At 36.2% G+C, this 22,855-nt stretch overlaps 1 protein-coding gene across 3 annotated transcripts; it reads left to right on the top strand.

The window, feature by feature from the left end:
- Positions 1–403: 403 nt before the first annotated feature.
- On the top strand, positions 404–22,239 carry LOC136035155 (zinc finger protein 883-like). 3 transcript variants are annotated; one of them, XM_065716713.1, is made up of 4 exons: positions 404–471; positions 9,264–9,434; positions 15,205–16,509; positions 20,300–22,239. In XM_065716713.1, exons 2-4 carry the CDS (start codon positions 9,389–9,391, stop codon positions 20,344–20,346), a joined length of 1,398 nt encoding a protein of 465 aa, XP_065572785.1. In that variant the 5' UTR covers positions 404–471; positions 9,264–9,388; the 3' UTR covers positions 20,347–22,239. The 3 variants fall into 3 exon arrangements, with proteins under 3 accessions (XP_065572785.1, XP_065572783.1, XP_065572784.1); XM_065716711.1 differs by having other exon boundaries at positions 15,205–22,220; XM_065716712.1 differs by lacking the exon at positions 404–471 and adding an exon at positions 7,648–7,745 and having other exon boundaries at positions 15,205–22,221.
- The last annotated feature ends 616 nt before the right edge of the window (positions 22,240–22,855 follow it).

A 22,855-nucleotide genomic window follows, 5' to 3' on the forward strand; every position in this document is an offset into this window, starting at 1 on the left:
ATTGGTATACTAGCGATTTACAAGAACCACTGTAAATGCTGCATTTGCAACAACTGCAATATTTCGTAACCGTTGTTATTACCACGAGATCAAACAACACCTCATTACTCTTTTGCAGTTTTAAAGAAAACATTGCTTTAAATCGTCGTATGATCAATCGAAAGTCAATAGACCGTTGTAGAATGGTCTAATTCTAAATTGATCTGGGACTTCAGCAGAAAATTGAGCATTTTTGCGAACTTAACATGCACTTAGAGGGTTTGGGCATGTCTAGAAATTCCTTACCAATTTTTCTACCGATAGAGGGACGCCATCAAGCGATTTTCTACCGAATTTTAGGTACGCCACACCGAATTCCAAAGCCAGCGAAGTAGAAACACTGACTAATAGATCCACTGTGCAACTTCAGAAGAAACTGCATTAAGATGAAGAATATTTTCAAAATAAATTTTGACTAACTTTAAAGTCCAGGTAGGTGAATTCATACACTTAGGAAAACCATTTAAAATGACATCTAAGGATAAATGTTAGTTGTAAATATAGGTACTAATAAGTGTTTTATCTCACGAATTTGGCCAGTAGGCTATTCCTGTAATAGATTTTCACATTATCAAGTTACTTTTGCTAACATTATAGGATATTGTTTAGAGATTTCACTAGTTCACCCTTGTTTTGCAGTGTTATCTAATAAGAAACAGTCTTTGTTGGCCAAAGGTTACTCAGATGTTTCCTAGGTTTAAAATTTCTTAAGTACTGTCTTGGTGTGATATAAGGTACATTCCATGTTACCAATGTCCTTATTATTCTAGAAGACTTAACCCAGAAGGTGGTGAAATTCAAAGTATCCACAATCCAAAGTAGACTATATGAAATCCAAAAAATAACATTTGCATTGAGAAATAGTAAAACTTGATGGTAAAATAATAGCAAACAGTATTACTGGCTTTTGTATAAAGTGAATATACCACTTGATGCCTTTTTTTATGCTATTTACAAATATAATAATTGCTTCTACCAGAAATTCAGATTTAAGCACTTTTTGACCTCCTAAAAATGACCTAAATATGGGGTATAAAAAAGGCTTAAAACATTGGTCTCAAACTGTATAACATTTGACTCAAACTTACTGTTTCATCATAAATCCATCTATTTTAATGTTATATTATCAACAAGCACTGATTTTCTGCAATTAAATTTGATAAATAAATTTTATCAATGTTATGGTGTTTTCTTCTTCCCTGTCACCAAAATTTCAATTAAAGCATGTGTTTCCAGTCTTTTTTTACAAAATAATAGGATATTTAAAATCACAAATCTGTAATAGTTTAGAAACAGATTTGGGCTATATATTTGCACATCAGGGGGGTGAGGGTAAAGCATAGCATATATTAAATACAGAAATACTAAATAAATACTAACCATTGCTGTATTTAATATAGTTAAATTTATAGCAAACAGTATAACTGGCATTCATAATAGGTGGCTTTCATATTTTTGACTAAAAATGCATGCTTTTATTTAAAATTCAATGTCAAGGAAGAAGAAAATGTTATAACATTAAAAAAATTGATTTATAATGAAACAGTAAGTTTGAGATCAATGTTATAAGGTATTTAAGGTTTGAAACCATTTTTCTTAGCCTTTTTTATACCACATATTTAGGTCATTTTTAAGAGGTCAAAAAGTGTTTAAATCTGAATTTCCTGTAGAAGTGATTATTATATTTGTAAAGAGCATATAAAAAGGCATTGAGTGGTATATTTGCTTTATACAAAAGCCAGTAATATTGTTTGTGATAATTTTACCAACTGAATAATAACATATTACCTTAAATTGAGCTTGGAGCAATCTAAGGATTTTTCAAATCCTTAGATTTACCTTGATTACCTTAATTTGCACTTCAGAGTGAATTAGTTGTGAGAACTGTGATGCTCCATAGTTGATGATGGCAATAGATCTGGTCACTGTGCTAAGGTCAAGTGACAAACCATAGGGACTAGAGAGTGCTGGAGAGATGCAATTTAAGACCACTCGGTAATGGTGATCACATGGTAGGTATGGTTCAAGGACCATTCTCCAGCGATTTAGAGTTGGCACCCCCGCAGAACAGCAACTTTGGATAGAGTGTGTGAGATGGTTGGGTATGACAAGCCACATCATCCTCCAAGCTAGCTCTCTATTGTCTTCCATGACTGTTATGGTAGTGAGGGCTGGGAGGGGTTTTCCCACTGGAATCTCCATGGTTTGGCCTCCCATTCCTTGTTGAGCCTCTTTTTGAATTCCTTGGGTGCGGTTGCCAAGACTGTCTCTTGGCTTAGTTGGTTCCAATCATTCACTACTTGCTGGCTGAAAAAATCTAGTTGGACTTTGGTGGTAACACTGGATTTGAACATCTTTTTGAAAAGTCCTTGTGTTTGCTTTTGGTGGGGAGAGAAAGTAAACAGCATATGATCTGCTTGCTGGAGGTACCCATAGGTGAGCAGCTTGTCATTACGCCTACACTGAAAAACGAGTGTTGGGAGGTTAACAGATTGTAATCTTCTGCAGTAGGGCTGACTGCATAAACTGTCAATGCATTTGGTGGCTCTCCTCTGGACACCCTCAATAAGCTGGATGTCACTCTTGTAAAAGGACCAGCAAGACATGTTCCAAAATCTAGGATTTGTCTGACCAGAGCTTTATATAATTTCAGAAAAACTGTGGAGGATCGACTACTGACAGTTCTTTTCAGGAGTCCCAAATTTGCATTTGCTTTTGAAACTGCTTGGGCGGTGTGCTCGTGGAAGTTTAAGCTGTCATCCAACAGGACTCCCAGGTCTCTACCACTACTAGAAGTAGTTATCAAGATTGTTGATGACGTTTTGCTGTTGTACATAGTGTACTGGTGCTGCAGATTACCACAGCCAAAATGAAGAGTGACGCACTTTGAGATGTTGAAGGACAGACGCCATTTATCTGCCCATGCTTGGATTTGGTTGAGATTGGCTTGTAGGCTAATTTTGTCCATGGTACTAAATAGCTTGGAGTTGTCAGCATAAAGAGTCAAATGGTTTTTTGTTTCGGCTACCAGGTCATTGATATAGATGAGGAATAAGGTTGGTCCAAGGACAGTTCCTTGAGGGACGCCACTCAGAACTTGGCAAGGTGTTGAATAGATCTTTTCTCTGTCTGTGGTAAAGAGCCGAATCTTTTGCGTTCTGCCATCAAGGAAGTCCATTAGCCAGTTGACTAGTTTTTTATCAATGCTCATGGCTGTAAGTTTTGAGTGCAAACAACTATGGGGGACTTTGTTGAAGGCTTTGGCAATGTCTAGTAGAATTAGGTCAACAGGAAATCCTCTGTCAAGAAGCTGAGTAATTAGCTCATAAGTTTTGAGTAGCTTGGTTTTGACTGATTTCCTGGGAAGAAAACCATGTTGTTTGTCCAAGATAATGCTGTTGGAAACTAGGTGCTTGAGAAGTGTGTTGTTGACAATTCTCTCTAAAACCTTAGCGACAGAAGACGTAAGGCTTATAGGTCTGTAGTTTTCAGCTTTAGACTGGTCACCCTTTTTGAATATGGGTGTAACATAAGCAGTCTTCCATTGTGAGGGAACAACTCTGCAATCAAGAGAAAACTGAAATAGATGGCACAAAGCAGGGGAAATCTTGGTGGCTGTTTCTTTGAGCAACCTTGGGAGGATTCCATCAGGGCTGGCTGATTTGTTGGCATTGAGGTTTTTTAGCCTCTTTTCCACCATAGGTGCAGTGATAACAACTGTACTCATGGGAGATGGTATGACGTATTTCGGAGGGGGTGGAGGCTCACTATCTGGTTCTGTTGTGAAGACGGAAGTGAACTGGTTGTTTAGTAAGTTTGCTAGTTTCTGGGTGTCAGTCACTTCTCCATCATCAGTAGTGAGGTGTTTAACACAGCCCCTAGCATGGTCTTTACTAGAGACGTAATTCCAAAACTTTTTTGGGTTACTCTTGCATTCATTAGCAAGTCCAAGCTCAAAATTTTGGTACAGTTGTTTAGTTAATTTTCATAGTCTGTTCCGAGCTTGAACGTACTTTTCTTAGTGACCAGGCTTATCTCTTTTTTTCCAGTGGGGCAATTTGTGATTTCTTTGTCTTTTAATGCTAGGGGTCATATACAGTAATGTCTTCAGTACAGGAACCAGCCTTTCTGTCATGTTTCTAGTCTGAATCTCAGTGACAGCTGTCAGGAATTTCTCCCACTGGTCGTCAACATTGCCCTGAAGTAGCTCATCCCAGTCAATAAGTCTTAGATCCTTTCTGATCACCTCGTAATCCGTGTAGACCTTTCTTTTATATTTACTTTTCACTGGACGTCTAGAGGTGATGATTTCTATGGCAAGATGGTCGCTTTTCCCAACTGGTGGGAGATAATTTACCTTCTGAATCGCTTCGATTCTGTTTACAAACACCAGATCTAATATTGTGGCGAAACTGAGTTGGTTGGTCAATTAGTTGGTAGGCAGAAAGGTTGTGTACAATCTCAATGAATGGTCTAGCATTAATTGGGCTATTGGCAGTAGGGTTGTAAGGGCACCCGTCTTTCCAGATCAGTTCTGGAAAATTGAAGTCACCTCCGACAATAAATTCGCCTTTAAAGTTTTCAATGGCTAGGCGGAACATTAATGAGAGAGTGTTCTCAGTCTCAATGGCTGAGGGTGAAGACGGGCTTCAATAAATACAACCAACTCTGAGAGGGCGTTGGCGCTGGTCTTCATCAGTAAGGTCAAACCATACAGATTTGATGGAGGCTGAATTTGCCTCGATGCTTAGCTCACGTACTGCATAGGTATTTTTGATCAGAGCCAGAACACCGCGTTTGCATCCTGTACGAGAAAGGTTGGAGACAACTAGGTAACCAGGCATATTAATATGAGAATCTTCTAGCCTTGTTCTTGAATTCTTAGGACACACTTCTGTTAATAAGACCAGGTCATAGACTTTTCGATACATGAGACTCCTTAGCTCCTGTAATTTGTTTGTTAGTTGATCAACGTTAGATATGAGAATAGAAAAGTCAGGACTTACTTGGTGACTGCTTTTTGTACCTGGTCCCAGCTGATCCTCTTAGATTGGCTCAAAGGGGGTAGCATCCAACTGAGAGTCTAGAGACATGATACTGGAACTGCCGGTTAAGGATATCAAGGATGCATCCATTGCAGTCAAGGATAACTCATCATCATGCAAGAATACACTGGAACTTTGCCGTAGGTCTTGGACACTATCACTTAGTCCTAAACTATGCTCACTATTACTAGACACTTTATTTACAACGCTATATACAAGTCCCCTATTATGCAGATTTAGTGCTGCATGGGTGCCGACTGGGATGGGGGTACTTTGGTTTGGCTTGGTCCGTTTTTTGACACAATATGAAAGTCACAAATGGCTAGGTTTATCTCCCCTGCGGCAGTTCTGGCTTTAAGCTCTTCTACAAGCGTTTTATGGCGGGTGCAGTCTTCCCTTGACATGTCATTTCTGAATTGTATTTCACCTTTCTTCTCAAAGGATTTCTGAAGAATTTGCTTTTTTAGTGCAAAGGAACTAACTGTGAATATGACTGGTGGTGGGCGGCTACCCGATGGCTGCACCATGGATCCCTCTCTGGTGTGAGGCAGGAGTCTTCGCACGTTGGTTACCAAGTCGCAATTTATACCAAAATCATTATCTAGGATCAAAAGAATAGCTCTGCTGTCATCCTGGGAGGGTTGTATACCATAAGCAATGACATTATTTTTTCTATTCTCTCGGTCTTTTTCGGCACGAACAATACAACGAACATCCGACTCTAATGACTGTTTAAAGTTGAACTGCAGAGAAGAGACTTCACTTTGCGCAATTCGTCTGGCGTCATCAGCGCTACACTTGCTCACAAGAGACAATTCAACCACATTAACTTTTTCACGGATGGTTGTTAGCTCAGATCTCAGACTCTCCGCCGACTGCGCAATAGACTGATTTATACTTAGTTGTAGTGTGGTTAGTTTATTGCCCACAATAGATGTGATCTCGGCGGCTGAAGCACCTTGATGTGAATTATCCTGGGGACTCACTTTGCATGCTGGGCACACCCATTTGAGACTGATTTTCTCCACCATTTTGCTAAGTAGGTCATACTCAGAGTCAGTCAATTTTAGGCAAGCTGCACAGACCCAATTTTCACAGTCATCACAGTTTAGTGCTGATGAACTCTCGTCCAAATTTGCACTGCAGGTTACACACTTATCAACATTTTTCTTAGGGCTTTGCCTTGGACGTTTCTGTTTTGGTGGCATTACTGTTTCTATTCACACCGGGAATACGTTTCTGTTCACTGTCACTTATTCTATGGTCTAGTTTAGGAATTTTGAATTTCAGTGGATGGCACCACAAAGCACTGTCGCTTATTCTATGGTCCAGTTTAGGGATTTTCAAATTCTGTGGGTAGCGCCACAAGAAGATTTGATTCCTAATTACGAGATCCAGACTATTTTGGCTGAACACATCTCAAAGGCTTACCCCAACTATAGAAAAATATATACAGATGGATCCGTCCAGAGGGAAAGAGCTGGAGCAGGAGCATGTATCCCATCCCTGAATTTGAACATTTATTCTCCTCTCCCATTGGGATCTTCTATCTTGTCTGCTGAATTATGTGCCATCCGCCTGGCCTTGGATGCACTTATAAATTATAACATGGAATCTGAAAATATACTCTGTCTCTCCGACTCTAAATCAGCATTACTACTGATCCAAAATATTAATAGAATTGCTAATGACAAAGATTTATATAATATTAGAAGACAGCTTCTTAATCTTAAGATCAAGGAAAATCAAGTTTATTTTCAACATGTTCCTAGTCATAAAGGTATAAAATATGGCTGATTCTCTAGCAGCAAAGGCTTCCATGTTATCTCCTAGTCCTTCCTCTGACCTCAATTCACGAGATATTATCAGGCAAAGATCCAAAGTTAATCACAGTAAATTAGCGTTATCTCCATTTCATACAAGATTAAATACAGTGCTATATTACCGACTGAAATCAGGTGCCCTACTTCTAAATAGCTTGTTATTTAATTGGAAGCTACATCATTCCCCTTTATGCCGAATCTGCTTTTCAGCAGAGGAAGCAATCCAGCATATTTTATTTGATTGCCAGGCTCAGAGTGAGGAGACTGTTGCTCTTAAGCGTTTCTGCTCCTTGGCTAAGATTCCAAATACTTATACAGCTATCCTGGATTCTAACCTGACATGGGAAATTGATTGTAAGATATTTAAGGCAGCAATTGATACCTTAAAGAAGAGAAATATTGTTTAATAAAGATTAAAGCTTGAAGAAGTCAATTTTTAAAGGGACGCGATTTATCCATAGTTTTTGATTGTGCAGAAAAGAGCGGGAATGAGTAGGAAGAGCCGTATTGGTACCGGCCGGCCTAGTGCCTTAAACTGCTGGGGACAGGTAGCTCAGGTACTTGCACTTCCCACAATCAATAACAGTGTATTATTGTTTATAATCGTATATATCCATTGTTTGCAGACTGGAGGAGAATAGCGCTTCCAGTACCTAGTTTTTCTGGAGAAAAAGTCAAAGAGGTGAAAGGACTTGTTGTTAGTCCATATACCTCCCTGCAATTTTTGGAACTGGAACTGGAGAAGAAAAGAGCAACAAATGTCAAACAAGGTTGGCAACTTTCCAGCCACTAATTTCTATATAAAAAGAGTCCAATATTGGTAAACAATACTTTCAGGGTAAAGTCCGATTTTTTTCCTTCACTTTGATGTATGGGAATGTTATATTTGGTCACTCAGTCCTAGGGAATTTATTATTTCATGCCACTAAGTTTTTTTTACTAATAACAATATTTGGAGCACGAAAATTGATAATGACAGAAAAAGCAAGGGTAAAATTCTAGTTAATTGACTTCTTGCTATCTCAGAAAGAGTTTAGGCTAGGAAAATGAAACTATCAAGGATGAATCTACAGACTAAAGTATGTCCCAGGAAAGTATTTTGAAGTAACAACCTCTGCTCCTTCTGCCTCTAGAGGGCCCTGACCTTTGATGACCTTTAAAAATATGTGTGTTATAAAAGTGAAACCTTGCAAAATAGATCTTCTGCTTAATTGAAGTACAACAAAATTGTTTTCAGCATCATAACTTTCTTCAATTCCATTTTATAAGGTATTAAAAATACGCAAATACATTTCCTAAATTTTGAAAAAAATATGGATATGGCTCAAAATTCTACTCAAATAACAGGAATTACTTTCTCAAAACTAAAGGGAGAGAAAAAGCAACTAGCAAATGAAAACTTACTCACAGAGAGAAGAGCAAAAAGGAGAAGAGAGGAAAATATAAATAAAATGAAAAACTATAGAAAACAAAACTAAATAGACTAATAGATTGAATAGACTAAATTAATTATGTAGATCTGTAGATAAAATAGACTCCAATGAAATAATAAGGAAATATATATGCATACATACACGCTCAATCCCAATTTTATAAGGTTTTAAAGATATACAAATACATTTCCTAAATCTTGAAAAAAAAAATATTGATATGGCTCAAAATTCTGCTCAAATAACAGGAATTGTATTTTCAGAACTAAAGGCAGAGAAAAAGCAACTAGTAACTGAAAATTAAGGTAAAATATTGTTTTGTTAAAATTTCAATAGGTATAGACCTGTCATGTAGGCAAATTTCAGGGCCCTCTAGAGGGAGAAGGAGTAGAGGTGGGTACTTTAAAATTAGTTCCTTGGACATACTTTAGCCTGTAGACCCATCCTGGAAAGTTTCATTTTCCTAACCTAAGCCCTTTCCAAGATAGCAAGAAGTCAATTAACTAGAATTTTACCAAAGCAAGTAATGTAAAAATTAATCAGAATTCCATTCTTGTATTTTGTACATCTTACAGTAATGGTTTGCAGTGTTTTTAAAAGTGGCCCACTGTTCATTTCTTGTAGCTAGTAATTAAAAAAATATTTGAGTTGTCAATTTAATTATTTATGTTAACACTATTAGCTACTGGCCATAACAACCTTTGACTGTTTAGGGTTTCTAAGGTTTGACAATTCTTTGATTTTATGGTAAATTAACAGTCTAGCAACTTTCCATTAATTACAACTGTCAGATTGAAAGGTATGAATAGTCTAGTCTAAAATTCAATAAAATGCTGTAATAATAACAATTCAATCTAGTATGTAATTTGGCAATTTGTTGGCTTAGCACTGCTTAAAATTAATCATCATGGCTTTTGTAATTCTAGGGACTTTGTGCATCATCTCTGCTGTGTGAATCGAAAAGTAAGATGTCCAGTTGTTGTTGATGGCATTGTATGTTCAAAAGTAACAAATTTCAAGTTCAATTATAGACTTACCACAAATTTCAAATATGGGTGAACTCATCACCATTTCTGAGGCTTCTGGAATAGAAAATGGTATGTTTTCTCATTAAATTTTCTTTACCTCTGTACTTGCTTCTAAATTGCTTCTCAGTAAAAAAGAATATGCTGTAAATACATTTTGATCAAACCCTTAAGTGTTGACTGGTTTGTAGCTCAAAATATATAAAATCTTAATTTATTATCTGTAGTGTTTCAAATTATAAAAGGAATATCATGATTTAAGTGCAGCTCTATAATTTAAGATGGGCAGAATATATATATATATATATATTTTTTTTTTTTTTTTTGACAAGACTTCTTTAAACCTCCAAACTTTTTTTAAACCACCTCTTTTTTATTATGACAAGTATTTATAACTATTATTCCTTATTGGAAAAACTGGTTCTTTTATCTTTGGCTCAACATACAGTAAAATATAGTAGGGAGTAATTAAGGGAACATTTAAGTAAAATAAAAGAAGCACCACCAGATTTCTTTTACTAAATATTCTATTTGTGATTTTGACAATGCTGCCCTCTGGGCCTATTGCTTCTTCTTCTTCTGTTTCAGTAAACATGGGCTTTTCAGTCAAGACTATTCAGCCCTTTTCCTTTTGACTTCTTCTGAGAGTTGAAATTAGTTACTTCAATGGTTGCTCCTTATTTATCTTGAAACTGCTTAAATATCTTGCATTAAATCTTTTGTTTCTTGGAGTTTAAATATAAAAAATATACATTGAGTTCTGTGCTCTGTGTTCAAGTATTGTCAGTTAGACTTGTGGCTGATACTGAGATTTTTTGGTGTTTGAAGCACATTAACTGAGTTGCTTGGAACATGCTGAAGTTATGTTCTTATGCCTCTTGAATCAAGAATATCAATAATGCTAAGAAAATATAATTTGTCTATATCCATCTTATACTGAGAAGCTGAATACAACAGCCCAAACTATAATATATAGTAAATTAGAAATCAAGGTTTGATTATTCAAAAGGTGCTCTAATTCCATGAGCATGGCCTTTAACTCTGCAGACATTACAGACACATCATCATACATTCTCTCACTCATGGCAACATTAAGGTGTGGGAGAAAAGGTCCACTTGCCACCTTCTCATTCATTTTGGACCAATCAACAAAATCAAAAAATGCTTTTCATATGTAATTGAATTAAATTTCAGCAATTGTTTTTGGATGAAAGCAATGCCAGTAAGTTCTTTAGTCCACTTTGAGAATTAGTTTTTATTAAGGTGATTGACCAACTCCATTGGGGGGGGGGGGGAGGAGGTTGGTGCAATGGACTTTACTGGTATTGGGAGTTTCTCTGGGGTATTGACAGATTCATTTGTAATGCCTCTGATACACGGATCAATTTCTTAACCAGTTATGCAGGGTATGTGAGCTGTTGGCTTCAATTTTTGTCAGGTAATTTATTAAAATAAATCTCCGTCTTTTATTTATTGTTGATAATCCACTTTCAATAAGTTGAACTTGCATCAGGATCTTTCCACAAGCACCATAAATAGTGAGCCCTTAATCAATATGGGGTCTTAAATATGATTTATAAAATTGTAGTAAAGTTTTCTCATTACAACACCAGAGTGTAGATAGAAGTCTTTTTATTATTTTGATTTTTCTATAGCATTTTTATGTTGTATTTGTGATGCCAAGGTAGAAATTAAGTTTCTGGTCAACTATAAGACCTATGTAATTTAGTTGGTTACAATAAAACTTCAATTTTCAATGAAAGATTTTTATCCAGGATACAGGCTTTGAGAGTAATTAAAGATTTGCAAGTTTGGCTAAAAGGATCTGATGGTTATAAGCAAATGTCCTAGATACATGATTGATGTAACCGGACTGGATCCGCTCTCTTTGGGGGAGTTAGGGGGTCCAGTGCTTTGGCGAGTTTGGTGCTTCTGGACGTGCTAGGACGATGAAAATTGGTAGGCGTATCAGGGACATGCAGAAATTGACTTGATGAAGTCATTTTTCCCAATTCGACCATCTGGGGGGTGGGGTCTGATTAGAAAAAATGAGTTATTTTTAATTTACAAGTGGGGGTCGGATCTTAATGAATTTTGATATTTAGAAAGACTTCATGTCTCAGAGCTCATATTTTAAATCCTGACCGGCATTAAGCCTCTGATTGTCCTTTTAAATTAATCTATTGTTTCTTAGAATTTTGCTAGAGCTCATGCCGTATGAGCTCTTGGGTCTTCCAACCTTGTCACAAGTGCCATATAAGCTCTTAGCTCTTGTTTTAGTTTTGGGTGAAAAGGCTGATCCTATATAAACAATAAAACTTCAATTTTTAATGAAAGATTTTATAAAGGATGCAAGCTTTGAGGGTAATCCAAGATTTTTAAGTTTTGCTAAAAGGATCTGATGGTTCACATTATCAAATACCCCTTGAAAATTTAGGAAAGTAGCAACTAGGACATTGTTTTCTGATAGAGATTCATTTATGGCATGTGTTAACATGATAAAAGCATCTGTCAAGGAGGAGTTTCCTGGTAAAGTGGTCCATGCATAGATTATCAATATTCTTTATATAAATTTTATTCAAAATATTTATTGACACATTTTGTTGGTCAAATGTGGGAAATTTACCACTTTTGGGGTTAAAATACGTATTTAGATTTAGAGGGGTAGCAACTGCTAAATCATTATTATCTGAGATCAAAAGTTCAGTAAACTTGCTAGCTTTATTTGCTGGTCCATCCCCACTCAAAAGGCTGCGGGTATTAAAATATCCACCACTGATTATATTTTTTTAGCATATTAGAATTGCTTAGATAACTGAAATCCATAGCATCTGCAGTTTGGCCATTGGGTCTATAGAAACTGATAATTATGCAGCCATATATTTATTTCAATTGTATCAACATTATTTTAAAAATTAGGGAAATTAATTCCACAGAATTTGATGTTATTGCTTGTTATTGAAGCTACGCCCCTACCTTTTCTCTCTGATGACCTATTCCTATTTAATCCCTGTTTATTTGCTAGTTAAGGGGTCAAATTTGTTTCCTCAAGGCAAGCAACATCAATGGAATTTTAATTCATAAAAGGTATTAGTTCATATAACTTGTTTTTCTGAAAGTTATCTTACATTCTACTGAATTAATGGCACGTGCTACTTGGTCGCTTTAGTTTTTATTTGACTGTGTCAATGTTTAGCTTTGTTTGGAGTAAAGCAAGATCCTCTTCTGCTTGAATAAGCATGTGATTGGGTAGGTAAATGTTGGCCAATTCATTTATGATTGTTGCTTTCTGTGGCTGAAATAGTTTCATAGACTGAACTACATTAGAGTTTGATATGAAGAGGCATATATTGGGTGTTAGCTTGTTTGGTTGTTCATCAGGGTTGACATTACTTAGGGGATTAATGGTATTCTCCCTGGTTGAAAGCCAGATGCTATTTCCTGTAGCATTGAAATACGCAACAAGTTTTTCTCCTTTTTCATTGGTTTAATTGCTTCTTGAGGGGTGTGCCAGAATATCTAAAGACTGTTGACTTAAACTAACTGGCCAGCTTAAGCCAATGAGAAAGGAGGTAATCTTTGATATTAAAAATTATTTCTAAAAATCATATCTTATAACTACAAACTTAAGAATCTTCGGGGTTGTTTATTGGTATAAGATCTACAAAACGACTCAAAAATCAAAGCTGTATGATTAATACAACCCTTATAAATAGTAAAGGAAGCATATCTTAGATGGCCAATTTTAAAGAAAACTGATAATAAAAAAAAAAATTCACGGCCAAGAATTTTGGAATCTTGTGGCTAATCGAGAGGCTACTTTACAATGCTCTACGTCTTGTAAAGCCATTCAGTCTGCTTAGCTTAGTGCCCTTGTCCAAATATGATCAAAGTGTGTTTAATTAATTAAAAATATAAATTTGCAAACGGAACCCCTGCTGATAATCCACAGACCTTATATGAGGGGGTCACTATAGAAAAGAAAAATTGAGCGCGTTGAATGGAAGCAGTCGACATAGGGTAAAGTGAATCTCAGTTCAAATGAACATGTTGAGTTTTATTACTACTTTTGAAAATTAGAGGTGTCCCCATTGATTAATTTTTTATCAAGCTCTAAAGAAAAAAAAAATGCAAATTTGTCGGGCCTATTCATGTTAAAGCTTTCAATGAAGCCACAGAAATTTTTTCATCAAAGAATCTGCTCGTGTCTGTTGTTAATCTGCATTTCACTGCGATAGGAACATCGCACTGACTTTCAACCCAGGATAATGACCTTAATTCCTGGTACTGCTTCTAATTCAGTACCGCTTGGGAGGGGTGGACATGCAAACCTCTTCTCATTGAATGATTAGGCTAGTGGGCTCAGCTTTGATGGTTCTCTCCAGTAAGCTTGTTAGTTGGGGTGTTTTGAGGAGAGTCTTGTAGGGGGTACTAAAAGCTTTGGGTAGATTGGGGTTAGATGTTCTATGAGTGTTAGTATTGGGTGGTTTCATAAAAGGTTTAGTTTGGGGTGGATAGGCTGCCTTTGATTCCAAAGCTGCAAATGAGTAGCAATTGGGTAGATTGGGGTTGGACGTTCTATGAGTGTTAGTATTGGGTGGTGTCATAAAAGGTTTAGTTTGGGGTGAATAGGCTGCTTTTGCTTCCAAAGCTGCAAATAGGTAAAGTATAGCTTTCTCTGCAGCTATTTAGAGACTTAGTGCCCATTTTTGTATGCAGAGCATAATCTTTTATCGAAAAAATCATGTGGGCCTTTGCAGTTTATGCATGTTGGCTCATTATTTTTACATAAATAATTTTTTATGCTTAATAAAATCCAAGAAAATGTAAGAGGCCATTTAACATTTAGTGGTTAAGAAGAATAAAAAATAAAAGCTCGGTTAAAAAAAAATTATTAAAAATGAAAGGTTTAATGAAGAATTGAAGACTTCAAGATAAAGTTGTGAGTAGTTTTATCAAGAATAGTTTAAGGCTATTATAGTGAAAACTGTTTGAGAAAAATGTAGACTAATTCTAGTGAAAACGAAGCCTACAACACAAATATGATTTATTAAAAGTCAGCCACTTGAACTTAAGATTAAAAGGGAATGTAATTATGTATAGCATAAAATTATATAACTGTTTAATGTTTAAAACTGTTTAATGAATGCTAAAGTTAATGACTCGTGGAAAGTTAGAGCGGGATTTTGAGGTAATGATATAGTAAAAACTGACAAAAAAAACCTTCAGCTGTTGAGGATTTTTCTGATTACTAATTTAGAAAAGCCATTTTTTATGGGTGTTACTTAAATCCTAATAACTCTATGAACTGTAGTTAATTTGAAAGCAGTTTCCTTTCATTTCGTTTACCTTACCGTCTGTTGGCATGGAGTATCCAATTATTTTATGCTTATGGGAATCACACCTCTTTCTTTCAAAATCGCAATAATGCCTCTTTCTTCATCCTTTTTTTTTTATTTATTTATTATTTATTATTACGAATAGCGGTAAGCATCAATGCTTGTTGCAAAAACACAAAATCATAATACTAATCTAATATAAATTGGCAACGACAAACTAAACAGCAAAAACTTCTAAATAACACGAAACTACACATTAAAAACGTCTAAATAAAAAGGCGTATTTACTAATGCACTTTTAAAAATTCGAACACTCTCTGCCTCGACAACCTCCAAAGGCAAACCATTCCATGGTCCAGCAACTCTAGTAACGAAAGATAATTGACCAATTTTTTCAGTGGTTTTGGGGGATATAATTTATAATCATGCTGACGTTTCATTTCTATATAACTATATAACTATCAATTTTCTATATAACTTCATAAAAATTTTCTTTACTGTAGAGATAATGCATTCAGCTGTACACAGTTTAGACAGTGCGTGTCAACTGAAACTTTTTGGGCCAAAACCAATTGTGATGGTGAAGAAGCTGACAGAGAAGGTTATTGCAGAAATAACAGCTGGTATCTGGCGTTGTGGCTCCTGTACAAAAGCAGAAAAATCGTTATTCATGCTAAATCTTCACGTGGACACTGGCTGTGAAGAACTTTCACCAATAGAGTGTGACATCTGTCCAGCAGTATTTAGGGACTACAGAAATTTTGTTTTTCATTTCGTGGAACATCAAATGGAAGAGAAAAGAAAATGTCCCATTTGTTTGCGTGAGTTTATTGGCGATGTGAGTCAACATTTTGCCTTACAAGGTCATTTGTCACCAAACTTGTCCGAATTACATTTACAAAGAAGTTTATCGCTAGATTTTGCAGAGAATCATTCTACAAGTGTTTGTTTCAATTCATTCGGATTGGATTCTGAAGCTGACAATCATAATACATATCTGAAAAGTTCTTTGCATAGTAAAAAACACAGAATATTGAAAAAAACGCATACAAGGATAAAGAAATATATTTGTGATGTATGTGATAAGAGCTTTTCTCACGTTAGCCGTTTGAAAGTTCACCAAAGAGTACACACTGGTGAGAAACCCTTTACATGTGATGTATGTGAGAAAACTTTTTCTGGGTCAAGTAATTTGATGAAGCACCAAAGAGTGCATACTGGAGAGAAACCGTTTAAGTGTGATATATGTGAGAAAAATTTTTCTCAGTCAAGCCATTTGATTAGGCACCAAAGAATACACACTGGTGAGAAACCCTTTGTGTGTGATGTATGTGACAAAACTTTTTCAGTGTCAAGCAATTTGACAAAGCACCAAAGATTACACACTGGTGAGAAACCATTTAAGTGTGACATATGTGAGAAAAGTTTTTCTCAGTCTAGCCACATGATTGACCACTTGAGAGTACACACTGGTGAAAAACCTTTTAGATGTGATATATGTGATAAAAGTTTTTCTACGTCAAGCAGTTTGAATAAGCACCAAAGAGTGCATACTGGTGAGAAACCATTCAAGTGTGATATATGTGAGAAAACTTTTTCTGAGTCAGGCCATTTGATTCAGCACCAAAGAGTACACAGTGGCGAGAAACCGTTTAGATGTGAGGTTTGTGAGAAAACTTTTTCTGTGTCAAGCAGTTTGACTCAGCACCAAAGAGTACACACTGGTGAGAAACCTTTTATGTGTAATGTGTGTAAGAAAACGTTTTCTCGGTCAAGCAATTTGACCCAGCACCAAAGATTACATACAGGTGAGAAACCGTTTAAGTGTTTTTTATGTGAAAAAACTTTTTCTGTCTTATGCAATTTGATTCAGCACCAAAGAGTGCACACTAGGGAGAAACCATTTAAGTGTCATATATGCGAGAGAGAATATTCTTCTAAATCAAATCTCAATAATCATATAACAATCCATTCTTAGAATATTTCGGCTGGTTCATATTATACAATAACAACTTCTGGGGTCTTGCTGAACCCTATTGTACTCTGCTTCTTTTTTATTCTTTTTTTTTGTATTTTTCAGTTCATTAATTAATTTATTTTTCTTGGAATATTTTCGATTATTTCTTCTGTAATTTTCTTTTCCTTTTGTTTCAACTTCCAGTATATGTAAAATTCCAGTATATGTATGCCAGTCGAATAAACACCCTTGTAGAGTCCTTTTGATTCATCTTATAATATTTTACCTATTTTGCTTGCCTCTTCTTTTATTTCATTGATTTGTGGAATATTTTTGTTCATTTATTGATTAAATTTCTTTTGGTATTTGTTTTAACTTGAACCGTCCCCCCCCCCCCCCTCCCTAACTAAGTCTTGTGTATGTCTGGTTGAGTTAACACCCCCTTACAGTCTATTTTATTCTTCTTTTTATGTTCTTCCACATTTTCGAAAGTTTTCTTGTATACACTTTGGACTGAAACATTGTGAATAATGATTAATGCAAGATTTGATGTGTTCATAGAGCATTAAATCTTTAAAATCATGATTTTCACCAAGATGTGTACTCACAGAGGAGATATGTGTCTGCTCATTTAGTAAGTGCTCCAATTGGCTCACTTAAAAACTGATGTTTTGATGAAATTATGAAGCATTATGCCATGTTATTTTACTCCAAAATGGGCCGATTTTTTTTTTCCACAACAAAGTGGATTGTTAAAACGTATACTCTAGGCCAAGTAGATTTAATTTATAAGAAAAAAGAACTTCCATGTTCTTTTTTAGGGATATTTGTATATGATAAAAACATGATCAATCTAGTATTTTGGGCGCATGTATTGTTAATGTTTTTTCTACCTGGGCACTTTCTACATCAGGGCATCAATAAAAATTTAGGGGGAGCCATTTTGTTCAGCGGAGTTGAAAGATTCAGTGATTGTGTCTATGAGGATGTCAAACCCTCACAGCCCTTAGGACAAACAAAGGCTACAAATTATATTAGTTGCCTATTATTTATGTACAAGGTTTTTATTGAAGAGCCGGTCTTATAAGCTTCAGAATGTGCTCATTGGAAAATAAATCAGAAGTTTTAAGGAGAACTTGCCCCTAGACGCCCTACTTTTCTTCAAACGCATCTGATCGAAGTTATCGAATTATGCCTCCCCCTCCCACATCCTCTTTACCCCAGATACATCTAATAAAAATTTTCAGATAGCTATTTTGTTCAAAGTAATCTAAAGATCCTGTAACTAAGCCTTTGGGGTACTACCCCTCAGAACTTGGTGGTTAATGTTTTAAGTTATGCCCTAGGGTCATAGAAAGATTTTACGGAAAAATGTTTTTCCTATAAACTTAAGAGAAGACTCATTGAACTGAAACTTGAAATTTCTAGTTCTTTTTTAAAAGCCAAAATTGATTACCGGCAACTAGCTCCCTCGACGCCCTCTTTTCTTGAAACCTCTTTGATCGAAATTATGTGATTGCTCTTTTGTTCAAAAAAGTCTAAACAACATATGGCAATGATTCCAGGGTTGACGAAACTACCCATAGCCCTGAGAAAAGGGTTGTAAAGTTTGTTCTGGTAGCATGTAGTTTTTTTGGTATTATAGGTCGTATCAAATTTGGATGGGGCTCATTTGATTGAAAATTGGAAGTTCTAGTGCCCTTTTTATGAACAAAAAGCTATTTAAGGACAAGAAGCCTCCACCAACCCCCCCCCCCCCACGCCATTATATCCCAAAGCAAACATTCATTTAGAATTTAAGACATCTGTTTTCTTCAGCAATATTTAAAGTTTCAGTAATTATAACTTTATAAATATTACTCCTGAATTTCACCCCCCCCCAAAGCTCTTAGGCCAAGAGCTGTAAGTTAGGGAGTTTCTTCAGTGTTTACATATAGTATGTGTTATTAAGAAATGTATGCCTGTCTTAGCTTTACTGTCCAAAAAGACAAAGTGCATTCTGGAGAGCCTTTCAGAGAAAGTTGAGAGGGTGGTGTAATAAATTAAAATATTTTTTATGAATATGGGGTGTCAAAAGAACCTAACTTAGGAACGAGTGAATGTATCAATTTATAACTTTCAGGAAAGGATTAGGGAGATGATAAAAAAAAAAGCAAGACTTGCGCACTACTACTATCATTACTACTGCTACATTTACAATACTCCAGGGAAATTTAAACTAAATAAAAAAACACTATGTGCATAGACATTTTAAGAAATATATCTCAAGATAGGATGTAGTTATTAAGTTGGTGCTTTCAAAGAATGCTTAAGGGGAAAGATCAATTGACCAAAGGCAATGTGTGTGTGCTAAAAAAAAAAGGTAAAGGATACGGCATTAGACTTTACAGTCCGTAAAGGCGGTGCTGATCTCCGTTTCTTGGCCCTTCAGCCAGGAAGTGCAATGGGGGGTTGGGGGCCAGCCATCCTGTGCTTTTGCACACCCTTCCTGTTTACCTTCCCCAGATTTCTCCAGGTACCCATTTAGAGCTGGGTCGACTCTGGCAAAGCTTACAGAGTCACGCCACTGACCCCCGTCCCAAATTGAAGAATTGGGTACTCTGGGATTCGAACCCGCGTCTTCTCAGACAAGGGATCCCGAATCCAGAGCACCAACCCACTCGGCCAGGACGGCCGAGTATGTAGACCCGCGTCTACATACTAGAGTATGTAGTGATACTACTAGTATCACTACATCAGCTACATTTACCTCGTCTATAACAACTACTTATAAGACTAAGAAAATTAAAATAGAAATCTCTAGATGTATATTCAGGCTAACAAAAGAAGATATCACTAATGTCATAGTAATGACCAATTGTATTAAGTTGAAACATTTAGGACTTGATGAGAGGTATGTTCAACTCACTAAAAGGCAATATATTAGTGCAACTGATGCTGATAGAGTACAAGTGCTAACACTGTTAATACTAATACTACCACTACTACTATGACTATGGGTGTGAAGGTGAAATTTTCAGGGATTTTAGAGGAGGAAGGTGAACTGAATTACAACACACCGTCTATATGCAGATTGTCAAAACAGTGTATTCGTAATATGCTAGCAACAGCTTGGTGTTTAAGCCTGAAACCGGTAGGGCTTCTTGCGGGGGATGTTTAACTTCCCAAAAAACAATATCTGCATCCTATTGCCAGTTCATACTGCTTTTACTCTTATTACCACTACTGCCTCTTAAGTTAAGGCTAATACTATTATTTCTACTGCTATTAATGTTGGTACTTCTACTACTACTAAAGCTAAGGTTGTTAAGAGGACACGTCAGTTGTGCTACAAGAACGTTGGATGGTATTGAGCCTAAACTTTTATCGTGAAAACAATGGTGCTATGAGCGTAATGCAACCAACTTTGTTGTGATTTAGATTTGGTGACCCAGATTTGTTGTTGTTTGTTCATAGGCATATATATCGGGGGTGATACCTAGCACAGGGATACCACAGGGAATTTATGGTAGGCACGCCACTTGTCTGGGTAGGGAATTTAAAGTGCCGAAACCCTTCTAGGCAAGTGTGTATTCTCATGATGAGCCCTTTTGCTGGGTGGTCGTCTTTGAATTACTTGTCTTATTTATTTTTTTTTTCAGTATATGACTACTTATACTTACTTACGACACGACTGCCTGTCCATTGATTATTCTTTGCGGTTGATTGTGTATGGCTATGCTGTTTGGCCTATTTAATTGGATGGATATGTAAGGTTATGGCCTCGTTCAAGTACTAATCTATTTAAATTGCTAAAGTAAGAAAATGGTCTTCCTTGCTCCTTCTGTCTTTGTTTTTTCTTTTTCTTTTTTCATGGTGAGGATTTGCTTCTTTGTTTGTGTTGTTGCACTGGTGATTTCTTTTTTTCGATATATTAATACTATAAATTCTGAGTATTTGCAGAAATTCCCAGTATTTGCAGTAGTTGACAGATTAAAATAGGTCAGTTCCTGTCACATGTTTCGATGTTTATTTCCTTATTTTAGTGAATATAAGCTACTGTTTTAGATTACTTGAGTCAGTTCTAATTTTGTTTCTGTCCTCGTCTTATGTATATTTACTGTATTAAATGTGTAAATAAACATTTTTGTTCTCTACACATAAACTTTATGAAAGTTAGAGACGCTTGACATCCTCTACCGGTCAAACCCCATATTGTAGGCCAACGCTACCCTAAGACTAAAGAAGAGAGCACAGAAAAAGTCACACTTTCCAGATTGTGGAAAGTAAAAACTTTCCAGAGTGTTGCAATGGTTTTTGACCAAGAGGATTAGCGTTCTTATTATCCTCTAGATCTCAATCTGCGGCTGTGTCGTAGGTTTCTTTACCTTCCAGTTTCGGTAAAAGTCATCTATGTAAGCTGTAAATGTGGCGTAGAGACTATCCGCTGAAAGCCGTTTGGGTTCATGCACAATTTTGTTGCATGAACAATTCATGTTAATTGATATGTGCTAAGAAACTTTTCATCGTTTGACTTCGGAAGTTGAGAATTGTTGCTGTTCTCATCGTCAAAGATTCCAGGTTCCAGTTCCAACATCAGTTCCAGGTTCTAGTTTCAGGCTCCAGTTCTAAGTTTCTGCTACAGATTCTAGTTTAGAAAAAAGTTTGAATATCGAAGGACAATTTACGATTGTTGTCATGCATTTTAAGTTCGTACGCGAGTAGAAAATCTGTTGGAAGTGTTTAGTAACAATTTTGCCTCGTTTTTACAGTTTTGACTTAATTAATTTCTTTTAATTATTTTTCTTTTAAAATAAGCGCAATTCCAATTTTAGATCCTTTGGATCCTGAATTTGATAGTGACATTGCTTCATCCTTTTTGAATGAAATAAAAAGTAAAGGTTGAAAGGCCCTTGTGACTTTTGATTCTTCAAGTTGGGATTATAATCCCACTTCAGTCGTAAATTTTTTGACAACTTTGGGTAATTTAATGGCCAAAGAAAGTGCCAGTGTAAATATGGGAGACATTTCGAGGGATAATATAACTGATACACCTATCAAGGGTAACAGCAACAAGGGTAATATGAATCAAAGAGTAACCGGGTCAGTAATTGATCCCCTGGGAAATATTCCAGTTCTTGATGATGCAAAATTTATAAAACCTTTTTTTAGCCAATTAAGAAGGGTCAAAACGCTGTTTGGCTAGTCAGACTCGCAGGTAAAAGATGCAGTACCACTTAGAGTAACTGGGCAACTACTTAATCTTTTTGAGGATAAAGATCCGTCAAATATTATAAATTTAGAGGAACTTGCAAAAGAAATGACACAGGTATACTTACCAGGAAAAATAGCTGTAAAGAAATTTACAGAAATTTATCGACTGCGGTCGATCGAGGGACCAGGTGTATCTGCCAGATAATTCCAGAAATATCTGGACGGTGGCTGACATGGCGGAAAAGAGTTCCGTACATGGGATATTAACAGTTGACAGGGCGGAAAAGAGTTTCGTACCTAGGGAATTTATGGCTGACATGGCGGAAAAGAGTTTCTTACATGGGATATTAACAGCCGACAGGGCAGAAAAGAGTTCCGTGCCTGGGAGAATAGTAGATAACAATTTTGCCTCTTGGCTGTTAAAGGTTTCTGACGGCCTGTTTCGAAATGATGGTGTTCTTTAATGTTATCCCCTAGGAGGCGTTGGCAAGGACAAAGGGATCCCCAGAACAGCTAAATTAGTCTTGCCAAGTAACCTGGTAGACTTGGCAATAAAACTGGCTCATGATCAATTACTCATTGGTGGTCACATGTCTGTGGAGAAGATATTAGACCAAGTAAGCCGTATCTTTATGTTTGAGAGAATGAGCAGAAAAGTTCGAGAGCGTTGTGAAAACTGTAATTTGTACTTGCGCAAAAACAAAATACATCAGAATATCAAACCAATGTTTGGAAAAGAAGCAGCAAGCATCTAGGTTATTACAAAGAGTATTGAAAATCATTATTACAGAGATAAGTAGAGTAAGGCTAATATAGAAATTAGCAAGGGATCGGTATTGTATTTCAGTATAAATGATATTGGAAATAGAAGTCACAGTGAAAATAAAGTTGTAGATAGATTTTTTGCTGATTGATTAGATAGAAAAAACTGTTTCTTTGAGACAGGAATAATAGGAAGATGAATATGTAAATGAAAGCTTTGTAGCAACTTTTCTCAAATTATT

Source organism: Artemia franciscana, chromosome 14 (genome assembly GCF_032884065.1).
Source record: "Artemia franciscana chromosome 14, ASM3288406v1, whole genome shotgun sequence".
NCBI classification, from domain to species: Eukaryota; Metazoa; Arthropoda; class Branchiopoda; order Anostraca; family Artemiidae; genus Artemia; species Artemia franciscana.

What these genes read in the sequence shown, in the direction of transcription:
- LOC136035155 (XM_065716711.1), top strand. Translation starts at nt 9,389, where the DNA reads ATGGGTGAACTCATCACCATTTCTGAGGCTTCTGGAATAGAAAATG. An exon ending in GGCTTCTGGAATAGAAAATG is followed by an intron (nt 9,435 to 15,204) that starts GTATGTTTTCTC and finishes TCTTTACTGTAG; the next exon opens with AGATAATGCATTCAGCTGTA.